This window comes from Schistocerca gregaria, chromosome 1 (assembly GCF_023897955.1).
Source record: "Schistocerca gregaria isolate iqSchGreg1 chromosome 1, iqSchGreg1.2, whole genome shotgun sequence".
NCBI lineage: Eukaryota > Metazoa > Arthropoda > Insecta > Orthoptera > Acrididae > Schistocerca > Schistocerca gregaria.
The window spans coordinates 750,392,421-750,404,711 of record NC_064920.1 but is presented as its reverse complement, the minus strand read 5'-3'; the positions used below and the strand labels follow the sequence as shown (position 1 = coordinate 750,404,711).

Genomic DNA, 12,291 nt, shown 5'->3' with positions numbered 1-12,291 from the left:
TGTTATTCAACTGTGTAATTATGTAAACATGTGTCACTGATGTAGTAAAATAAATGTTAGTCTCTTCCAGTTATATGATCAGATAGCTGTGTAATTTGTGTGTTAGTGAAATATGGTACTGATTTGTAAAGTTGTATAAGCATCCACCACTGCTGGCGGCTCACCTCCAACTACTTCTGTTGCCTGTCTCTTTGGAGCAGGTGATCCATCTCTAGATCCTCGTGTGGTCACCGTGATTTTGCTGCCATCCCTGATCTCTTGGTACTTTGTAGTATACTGTCTGCTGTTAAACTGAGATTCTTCCGTAGACTCATATACATTAAATTCTGTTCGGAATGTTCTGAGGTCCCTTGGTTCCATCTGCGACACCAGTATCTGCACTGAGGCACAAAGTTGTAATCTGTTTCAATCGATCGTACAGCAGAGACAGCAGCGCTTGGTAGCGGTGGTTGAGTGCATCCAGCTGCGCAGCAACAGCAGTTGCACCAGGAATGCGGTCAGCACGATTGTCTCCATTGGATCTGCCTCTCCCAATCACTGTGTCCATGCTTGGGTGAACCTCATCAACCAGCCACGACGCATAGTGCTGCAGGCGCAGGTCGTAGATCTTCGCTTCCTGGATAAATCGCCCACCAACAACATTGACCTGCTCAATTGCTGGTGCTTTCTCCAATACATTGTTGTACAGCACTCTTGTTGGTTCCAACTGCTCCTTTGCACGGTCTTCAATTGGAGCAAGACCACTTAGTTTTCCATAGCTCTCATCCAACCACGAAACCTCTTTCTCATACGAGTTGCTGTATGTCTGCAGCAATCCATAAGCAGCTTCGCAGTTGCTCAATCTGTCGACGAGCTAAGAGCAGACGTTCCCCCAGCGATTTGTAAGACGTCCAACTTCTCCTTCTAAGCGTTCAAGGTCAGAGTGAGGACCCCAATGATTAGGTCGTGACTTCTCTACAAGACGACGTGCATTTAACACATCTTCAGTCAGTTGATCAATTACCATCTGATACTGAGCAACAGAGTTCTGTAGATTCAGCAAATCTTCATGAACGGCTCTTAATGCTTCGACATCTGAGGGAAGCTCTTTATAAGATGCAAGTTTAAGCTCGAATTCTGTTACTATGTTTGTAGCTTCTTCAAGTCCACTGAGAACTATTTCAATGCACTTCTGCCTTTCAATATAGAGATGAGATGTGGCCCAGACGTTGTTCCTTTTTGAAATGCTTTTGTCGAGTCGAGTCTGCTGTTCAGGTGTCTTAGGGGAAATACTGCAGAATGTAGATTGCAGTTTCTCCACATCTGGACCAAGAGCTTGTAGCCGTGTCTCAAAATCTTTGTGTTCAATAACCAAATGCTCCAATGAGTCAACATCTCTGGGCAGAGGTGCTGCGGTACGCGCATTCATTGTACGTTCTGTGTCATCAAGTGCTGCTGCAAGTTCTGAGCCACTATCATTGAAAGATCGACTTGTGCTTTTGCTGTCCTCCTCATCTCTAGCACGTCTCTCAAATTCATCAAAGAGTCTGTTAATTTCTTCCATTTCTCTCTTGAGGCGTCGCAGCTGTGGATCAGCAGGGTCACCTTCCTGCAGTAGTTTGTCTGCATCTTCATTCAGAGCTTTACGAATAGCTGAACGTTGTTCTTGGCCCATTGCTAAGAACTGTGCCAGATCCCAGCTTTTCACAACATTGATTGTGGCAAAGATCATATTCTGCCGCATGCGAAGTTGCTTCTTTTGCCAAAGGGCATTTGAACAATCAAATTGTCGCCGCAACCTATTGGCAGCATCAATTGCATCCTTATCTGGAGGAGGGATCAGGAAGCACACACCAGGTACAGTAGACTCTTGCCCTGAAGAGTTGCTCACTCGCCACTTGACTCTGCCAGAATTATCATGGAGGACACACTTTTCCCCTTTCTCAATAATAATATTGACTTGTTTGTACGAGTATACTGCAGTCACAGCTGTGGGGCGTGTTACAGGCTGTCTTCGTTGCTTGAGAGGAATTATTTCTGTGGCTCTCTCAGCTATCCTTTGTATTACAGTAGTGTATTGGTTAAGCTCATCACGGAGTTCTTGCATTCCTTTCAGTAAACGTTCACCTTCATCCAGTGTAAAATCGGACTTACTGTAGATCGTGTTCAGCAATTCATCTCGCTTGGCTATCCATGCTTCAGCATCATGCAAGTCACAGTACAACTGCTGGTAGTGGCCAGCATGCTTGAGATGAGTCTCCAGACAAAGTTTCAACTGCAGTAGCCAAGCAAACTAAGTCTGCATAGCAGCCATGTATGCTTCTATACACTTTGCTGCTGGGTGGTGCTGCAGAGCCAAGCTCTCTCCTCTATCTTGTGAACTGTATCTCTCGTTTCTCCAACTCACTCATGAGGGACTCATAATATTGTTCCAGAGCAGGTACATTAAGCGACTTGTCACTCCAGTCTCTTGTAACTTCTGTTTCTTCCTTGTTATTCAACCAAACCAGCTCATTTGTGGCTGATTGGACGAAGTCTTGTCGCACTTCTAGATCAGACAGTCGTTTATTAGAAGTGACCAGCAGTTCATTATAAAGCTTTTGTAATTGTCTGAGGTGCTAATTGTACAGTTGCAGCTCTTCACCATGGAAATTGCTCTTTGCTAATGAGCAGTGCTCAACCTTTGTCTGAAACTGCTCAATGATTCTATGTTCTCGCTGGTGGAGTTCAAGTTCATTTTGGACACTTGGTAAATCAGATCCATATTCAACATCTTGTAGTTGTTTCAATTTAGAACGACACCATTCAGAGCATTCTTGAAGCTGTCTAAAATGCACATTTGTATCAACAAGTCTTGTCTCCAACACAGTGCATGTCTGTCTAGTTACAATTCGTTCTTATACAGGGAATGATAATGATGCAAGAGGAGAAACCAGATGGGTATGTACCAATTGCCTTAGGGAAACCCAACGTTGATGGAGTTTCTGGACACTCTTATGCAATTCTGGTGCCTGAGGGTACCGTCCTTAATGCAGGACTTGTGTGTCTGTGAACATGCTGTTGATGACATTCTCTGTACCTCTCAGCTCCGTTTCCAGTAAATCAACATTATGTTTTGCATCACGAGGATGCAGGCGGTGCAGACGACGAGCTTCTTCTTCAACACGTACCTCGAGCTCGCCCAGACGAAAATCAACTTGCTTCACTTCGCGGTGCAATTTCTCAGCAAGTCTTTGCAGTCTTTCTAGTCGTTTTATCTCTTCGAGGATGGCATGATTACGATCCTGGTGTGCAATCATCAGTCTGTTCCAATTCTTGTCAATAACCTCATACCGAAGTCCAGATTCAATGTCTACTTCTCCAACAGCTTCAAAATATTTCTCAAGTTCTCTGTAGATTAAGTGCAGTTTCTGTTTATCACGCTGTCTACGTGAGATTTCATCTGATCGGAATCGATTAGATTCTGCGGCAAGTTTCTTCATTTCTATGAGAGTGCTTGGAAATGTGCGATCCAATATCACTGAAATTTTTTCTCTCATTCATAAATGCAGACTGCTGGTCAGTTCACGATATTCAGATAGCCTCTGTTGAGATTCTGAATCATAAAGTGGATGAATTGGGGGTGGTTCTGGGAACACATAATAAAGTGATGATATGTATGTGATGAGAGACTTCTCATGTGGCTCAGGTGTGTCAACATCTTCAGGATCAAGAAGTCTTGTTACGCCATACTCCCTTTCGGCTACTGTGAAAGCAGTTTCGAGACGTTCTCTCACAATTCTTGAACGAATTGAGCGCCGATCAATAAGGCCTGGCCTGTTGCGGTGAATGAGAGCATTGAATGCCAGTCCGTCCCTCCAGGAGGATGTAAAGTCAGAGACGCGGACGCCTGGATATTTTGCCATCGATCTGCGTGCCCATCTCAGCAGTGCATCTCTCGCTGAAGTGTTTGTCTCCTGGCCCACTACAATGTCGGATATCTGGAAGTGCAGAATGATTGTCCATATGAGGCCCAGGATACGTTTGGGGTTTCCATCCACAATATCGTCTGCACGCATATTTACAAGTTTAATCTTTCTATATCGTAAGAAGTCAAGTGCGATCTGAACATTTTGCAGCATATGGAAACGCATGCGGCCACGTTCTCTTGGCAAATGCTCCCCAGAAAGGACTTCCAGTAGGGAGATAAGATTGTGGCCATCACGGAGATCTTCGAATAGGTCACCAACGTGACGACTCGCCTTCTTGAGGTGCTTGTTGACCCACTTCGTGAAAGTTTCCTTCTGGATTGCATCTCGTTCGTCTTTGAACTTTGTTAAGCTCTCTTCGTAGCCCTGTTGTGTTTTCCCATACGCCATGCCATCGTTGAGGGCCTCCGCCGGGTCGAAGCCGAGACGATCCTTGTAGTAGGCCTGGGTCGACATTATCGAAGAAGAGGAGCTGGTATTGAGCAGTCTTCAGATGCGTAGCAGTTTCACACCACGAATGGAGCAGTCCTCGGGAAAAGCTCCACCCGGAAGCACAGATCGACGTCAAGTGTGGGAGGGACCGACGAATGTCAGCTCTGCAAGTTGTGGTCGCCACCACCTCTTGCAGCACGCTGGGAGAGACTGGAAGCTCGGCTCGCCATTAAAACTCGCAACACTGATGCCGGTCGGTTGTCCTTGTCACCTACAACCCTCCTCCTCGGCCGAGAGCGCGCGCTGAATGCGTGGGCGAGCAAGCCGCTGCGATCCGAAAACACTCGCTCTGTCACACAGATGGCCAACTCGTTACGAAAAAGCCGAAAACGAGCTCATGCTGTTGCCTCTTCCCTTTTCCAACAAACAGCTCGTCTCTTCATGTAGGTGGGGCAGGTTCCTCCTATTGCTACCTACGATCGCTGCCACCCACTGCTTGCAGGTCTCCCTTCTTGACCTAGTGCTTCCAAAGAAAAGTCACTGGCGTGTCACCTTAAAAGTTGCCCCCTGCGAGTTGACCCTATGTAGCTGTAGGTAGGGGTTGCTACGGACACAGCGGAGCACGGGCCAGCCAGCATCCAGTCACGACGTGGTGGAGGCTATTCTGCACTGGGCGTAGCGGTTCTGCAGGTTTCTCCCACCAGCGGCAACGGGCACGGCAAAATCAGGACGAGCGTGTAGTCTGCCACAGTCCACACACTAAAGTCACACAGTATAATCTCAGTTCTATAACAGATTCTAATGAGTGACAATTTACACTGTTGCTTTTGCGGTGTATCTGTTTTATATCTGCACAGTTTTTCTGAATTATTCTGGAAAGTAAAACATGTTTTAGTAGTAACTTTTGTGGTATAGCTAGAATGAAACAGTCATTTCCGTAGCACAACAATATGTTACACCACAGTACTTTCTGCATCACGGCAATAAGCGTAATAACTAAGATATCTACACGCAAGGCATTTTGTTTATCATGAGGTAAGTACATTGTCTTCTGCACAACTTAGCTTTCGGAGGACGATAACTACGACACTTCCACAGAGATTATCTTACAACAAGACACGCAGTTTAGCGCTACAGTACACGTATTTGAGTGATTAACTTTGTACTTAAAACATTTATTTTTGAAGATTTTTGAATTACAATGATATAAAGGTTTTCCCTGATACATTCCATTTCATTGCTGTAATTTGTAACACCTGAGGGTATGATTACATTAATCCCCAGGGCGGTACACGCTTACTTTGTGTACCATGTGTGTGGCAAGGACAAGGAGACCTAGCTAATATGGTATTTCCTTATACAACTTTACACTTCAGTACCATATTTCTCTAACACAGAATTACACAGCTATGTGATCATTTAACTGAGAGAGACTAACATTTATTTTACTACATCTGTGACAGATGTTTACGTAATTACACAGCTGGATAACTTCACACTTATGAAATTGTATTTTGTCTGTACTTTGTGAAATGTTCATATTTTTTCGGAACCATTGTGATACTATGAAAGCTTTGAATGATGTATTTGGTATGGGATCATGATTTTTAAAGTACGTTTTAGGTAGATGACACTTTTGACGTGAGCAGAGAATTTTTTTCGGGTTTTGACATTATTACAGAAAGCTATGAGGTTTTTTTAGATTTGACTGAGGTGTTATGATGTTATTTTTAGGATGACGATGTGTATTATGCTGGTGAGGTATGTTTATGATCAATAAGCTGATGCTATATGAGAAATTTAATTATGCTACATATTTATAATGATGAAATATTGAAGAATGTCGACGAATAAGGTAAGGAATAATGAGTAGTGGTTAGGAACTCTGGTTTGTGAAAAAGGTTGTTGGAAACCAAGAATCGTACTTTAAGAGTTATGAAATGCATGTAAATGCGTGAATGTATTACAATGCCGACGAAAATTTTTTGGACACATTTATATCAATAGGATTTTGTTTCTACAGATGTGTAACGCAAATTCTTGACCTGTGAATTTTTTTTTTTTTGTATGAGACTGCCACTGTAGCAGAAACTGGTGTCGTAAATATTTCGGTAAGAAAGTTAAGTGACCAATTGCACGTAATGCGTCGAGGGCACCCAGCTGGGCGACAGCCACCTGGAAACGAGCCATTAGTGTGTGCCTTTCAGAGGCACAGGTGGAGAAAAAAAGGCCATTATCTTCCCTATTGACATTCCTTTGAAGAAAGCATCCCAAAAACGACACTCTCATTACTTGGAAAGATACTTACTTACATCTGCACACTGGATAATGACAATTGTCTTTCTACAAGAGTTGAGAGAATTTGTACTAACTTATGAAATGTCACATGATTACTGAATGATATTTTTATGCTTTGCCTTTCATAGTTGTTTATTTAATTTGATATCTGGTTTCCAGCTATGTTGCAGCATTGGTTTTATAAAATAAAATTAAATGCATTTACTAATGTAAACATTTTCTGTCAACAGATCTATTAAATAATCATTTTATGATCCACATTCTTCAAAAAAAGAGCACTTGGAAAGGAAAGAACGATAAGAAGGGATTAATAACAGTAACTGCATACTTCATTTCCTTTTCAGCTACTTGGTAATATCTTTTGTAGAATTAGTTTTCTGGTGCACCACTTTAATGACATAGACATTAAGATGTGAACATACATTTCCCTTATCTGCATTGTTGTCTTTACTGTAATATTTTTTCTGCTTGAGCTCTGTCATATTTAGATATAAGTTATTGCATTTGCTGCTGTTGTTTGCCAGGCATAGTTTACTGAATTTCACTTTGTATTACTCTGTTAAGCCAGTTTTACTACTGATTTACTTTTCTTGTTGCTGTACATTGCTTCATATTAGTTGTAATGTTGCATTTGCTTTGCTAAGTCCTATATTGCTGATCTTTTTTTGCCAATTTGCATTTTTTTGTCATTGCTGTTTGTGTTAATTGTTTTGTGCCGCCGCATTGCGTCGTCCCTTAGTTTAGCATCTGAGCTCAGTAGGTTTAAGTAAGCTTAAGAGGGGGTAGACTATATAAGAAACTAACTATGATGAATTGGAAGAAAATCATTGAGAAGCTGTAAGAAAATGGTTTGGCCAAAAAAGTAGTGTACAGTGGAGAAAAACTATTTTTGAAAGAGGATGTGAATAGAATACATAAAGCATGCTTGGATAGGATTTTTTTTTTTTTTTTGGCTGGAGCAAATGTTGGAATAAGAGGGACGATCTATGGAATGAAGTTTTGGGTTGGACTGCAGTACCAAATGTTACACTGAAAACAAACCCTGTCCTTTCCTTGTGTTATACCCACTATGTGATGGTGTACCCTTGTGTATTTATCTTCTTCCTGTTTTATATGTTAATCTGATAAGACATATGTTGTAGAATTTTTCTAATACTCAGCTACATGAACTATGATGAGGAATACTGTTATCCACAAATATAATTTGCATTAATAATATGTTATTTACTTTGTAAAGATGTTAGACATTATTAGTTCTGTTCTGTTTAAATGCTCATGAGTGAAGTTGATGTTTCAATAATTATTCTGATCTTTTATGTATTTACTTAAGTCATAATTCCTGTAACACTGATGTATTTGTTATTTCGATTCTTTTGTAAAGCCTGTATTACTACAAATGTTATCTGTATTATTATGTTCTTAATGATGTATTTTGTACCTTTGGTATTGTATTCTTATGTTATAAAATTGTAATTGACACCAGTTCATCAAAATAAGTTACTTGTAAGTAACATTTCACTGCACTCATTTCTGTTGGTCATAGTATATGGACAATATGTGACAAGTTGGGACTGATAGTGTTTGCACATGTGTTAATATTTCAGCAAGGGACTTGATAACAGCATTGCTCGTTCTAAGGATATTTCAAAAAAAAAAAAATTTGTGAGTGCACAAGTGCTGGTTCATGGACTTTCTATATTGTCCGCAAGACTCTTCGATGGTGATTGTGCACCTGCACAGTCGCAACAGATGGCTGCTGGCCGTCTCTACGTGGACTACAGTGCGTCTGCATCTTTGATGGCCACCAATACCATTATTTCTACAAGGACTGCACTGGGTCTGCATCTCTGGTGGCCCACAAATACCGTAATCTCTGCCAGGACTACAGTTGGTCTGCTCTGTGATGACCTACCTACCAGTATTCTTCAAAACTTCGACTCACTCTGCTGTGGGTTTGCTCTGTTGTGGCCCATTACCTGTGTGCATGTCGAGAGTCAGCACTGTCTTTCCGTTGGAAGGACAACACTACTTCTTCAAGATGGCATGAAAATCCACTACTTCCGTGTGCATTCTCTTTTACTACTCAGACTTTGAGAAAACAAACACTGTAATTTTACTGTAATGAATGATCAGGACTGTCTTTATGGGACTGTGAGAAAATTTTAGCTTTTGACCAACATTGTATCAATAAGTGTGTGCATTTGATATCTTTGTTATTGTAATTATGAAAAATTTTATCAAATCATTATTGTAAAATTTTTTGTGGGGAGCATGGGGGCTATGTAAGTAGGCTGTTTAGGTTCTTATGTTGGTAACGCCGCCGCCACGTAGCGCTGTGTATGAAAATCACTGGCTGTGCTGTGTGCAGTCTGTGGCTGGTTGGCATTGTAGTAATACTCGCAATTGTGGCGTTGGGCAGTTGGCTGTTAACAGCGGGTAGCGTTGGGCAGTTCGAGGTGAGCCGCCAGCAGTGGTGGATGTGGGAAGAGAAACGGCGGAGTTTTGAAGTTTGTAAGAATGGATGTGATGAACTGCTATATATGTTATGCCTTTTGATGATATTAAGGTAAATACATTGTTTGTTCTCTATTAAAATCTTTCATTTGCTAACTATCCCTATCAGTAGTTAGTGCCTTCTGTAGTTTGAATCTTTTATTTAGCTGGCAGTAGTGTCGCTTGCTGTGTTGCAGTAGTTCGAGTAATCAAGATTTTTGTGAGGTAAGCGATTTGTGAAACGTATGGGTTAATGTTAGTCAGTGCCATTTTTTTTGGCAGGGATTTTTGAAAGTCAGATCGCATTGCGCTGAAAATATTGTGTGTCAGTTTAAGCACAGTATTGTATAATTTTTCTAAGTTGACGTTTCATATTAACTTATACCTTTCACAAATGACTTACCTCACAAAAATCTTCGTTACTCGAACTACTGCAATACAGCGAGCGCCACTACTGCCAGCTAAATAAAAGATACAGACTACAGAATGCACTAACTACTGATAGGGATAGTTATCAAATAAAAGATTTTAATAGAGAACAAACAATGTATTTACCTTAATAGTCATAATATATATAGCAGTTCATGACATCCATTCTTACAAATTTCAGAACTCCGCCATCTCTCCCCCACATCCACCACTACTGGCAGCTCACCTCCAACTGCGCAACGCTACGCGCTGTTCACATCCATCTGCCCAACGCTACAATGGCGAGTATTACAACAATGCCAACTAGCCACAGACTGCACACAGCACAGTCAGTGATCTTCATACAGAGCGCTACGTGGTGTTACCAATAAAAAAACCTAAACAGCTTACTTACAGGCTATGTCTCGAAGGAGGACAATGACGGGCCAGATTGAAATACAAAAAAATTGAGAGAGAGATAATTTTTGCGTAGACGAAGTAGTATGAATAATGTGGGCATTAATAATGTTAATTTGGTTGTTTTTTTGATAGATACATTTAAACGTGCCCTGAATGTAATTCCAAATAATTCTGAGAGATTTAGAAGTGCAGCTTCGTAATGAAAAATATTTTGCATCTGAGGATACGTCACGTAATACAACGGCATTCACATTATGTTGTCATAAGGGAGAAGATAATTTGCCACCGTTAATACAATTTTTTTTTCAACGCGCTGTATGAAGGACTGACTTCAAATGATGCAACAAAGAATTACTTCGATAAATACAGTTGGTCGAATCTCGACCACATACCATACTAGTCCTATTTAATAATGGTCCAAGACCGACGAGGAAAAGTCAAGAATAGGCCAAACTATAATCTTCTGAGCTACATCTTTCGTGGATGACTTATATTTTCTCCCTACGAATCCGTCTCTCTCCTGTTTTTGCTATAACTGGTTTTATGCGTTCGTTTCGCTTCGTCGCTCCAGCGAATAATCGGCAAAATTGTCGTCAAACAGTAATCGGTTTTCCCCATGTTTATGGACAATTCGTTATATTTATTGATGTTAGTGTGAACATAACATATGTCGATCCTCTGTAGATCCTCCTGCACTTCGTTGTTACTTACCTGTGGGCAACAGCATTATGTGCGAAAAGTGTTAAGGAACTTCTGGTGTTGTCCACCATATTATTTATATACATAGCGAAAAAGGCACACCGGTTCCTGGGGTGGGGAACTGCTTCTACAGACAGAAGAATCAGTCATTATAAACAGCAGGAGTATGCAGCAGGCAATGCAAACCACTCTATTAAAGACACCTAATATGTGTCCAGAGGACTTGTGGCCTGTAACTGAAAGAATCATGATGATCTCTTAAATGAGAAAAGAATCTGGAATTCCTAAAATCACTGGGGATAACTGGCAAACAAACGACTATTCAAGATGTTGTGTATAGTCTATTAGACTGAGACGTACCACCAGACATCCTAAAAAATATCATCCATACAGTTCTGAAGACAGCAAGGTCAGATAAATGTGAAAACTACCACACAACCAGCTTAACCACGAGCATAAAATGCAGAAGAATGGAAAACAAAATTGACGCTCTGTTAGATAACGATCATTTTGGTCTTTGAACGGTTAAGGGCACCAGACAGGCACTTAAGATGTTTGCAATTCTCAGAAAAATAGGTACAGCTATGTGGAAAGAGGGGTATAAAACAGATTGTACAAGAAGCAGGACGGAACGATAAAAATGGAAATGAAAGATAGAAGTGCTCTGATTAAACCGGGTGTAAGATAGGAATGCATTCTTTCTCCCCTACTAGTTAACCTGTACATCAAAGAAGCAATGACGGAAATAAAAGAATGTTCAGAAGTGGGAGTAGAATTCAGGGTAAAATAATATCAACGATAAAATTCCAAGATGACATCGCTATCCTCAGAGAAAAATGAGGAAGAATTACAGGACCTGTCTAATGAGCACAGCATATGAACTGGGAGTATACTAAAGAAAAGCGAAAGTAACAGAAGTGAGATTGGCGATAAATTTTAATATTGAAATTGTGGACAACGAAGTAGAAGAAGTGAAGGGATTCCGTTAACTCGGGAGCAAAATTATGCATGACGGACAAAGCAAGGAGGCTGTAAGAAGCAAACTAGCACAGCCAAACAGAGCATTCCTCGGTTTAAAAAAAATCTACTAGTATCAAACATAGGCTTCAGTTCGTGGGAGAAATTTCTGAAAATGTATAATTGGAGCACAGATTTGTATGACAGTGAATTATGAACTACGGGAAAATGAAAAAGAAGAGAAATGAAGCGTTTCAAATGTTCTGTTGACAGATATTGAAAATGGAGTGGCCTGATATGATATTAAATTATCTAGTTCCCGGCAGAATCAGCGAGCAAAGGAATACGAGTAAAACGCTATAGGACACGGTGAGATGACACGAAGGGAAACAGATATGAGAATATGTACAGCAAATACCTGAAGACGTTTGGTGTAAGCACTACTCTGGGGTGAAGGCGTTGGCACTGTAGAGAAAGAAACAGCGGGCCGAAGGGATCCAGTTAGGATGCAAGTTAATTTCACACTGGCCACTTCTCTCCGCGAAGAGTCACGTGCTGATTTGTGTCTTCAACCAGCGCAAAAATGCACCTATCGGAGCACAAAAAATGACAATATGTTCCTGTTTATTTAAAAGAC

The 12,291-nt window shown here is 41.0% G+C and overlaps 1 protein-coding gene and 1 pseudogene across 1 annotated transcript in view; one reads left to right on the top strand and one right to left on the bottom strand.

Moving 5' to 3' along the window:
* Positions 1-319: 319 nt before the first annotated feature.
* LOC126272756 (plectin-like) lies at positions 320-4,390 on the bottom strand (annotated as a pseudogene).
* A 349-nt stretch (positions 4,391-4,739) lies between these two features.
* The window catches only part of LOC126272700 (T-box transcription factor mls-1-like), a 76,939-nt gene continuing 69,387 nt past the window's right edge, over positions 4,740-12,291 (top strand). The window contains exon 1 of the mRNA XM_049975776.1: positions 4,740-4,822. Within this exon, the coding sequence (XP_049831733.1) occupies positions 4,740-4,822 (83 nt within the window). The remainder of the gene's footprint in view (positions 4,823-12,291) is intronic.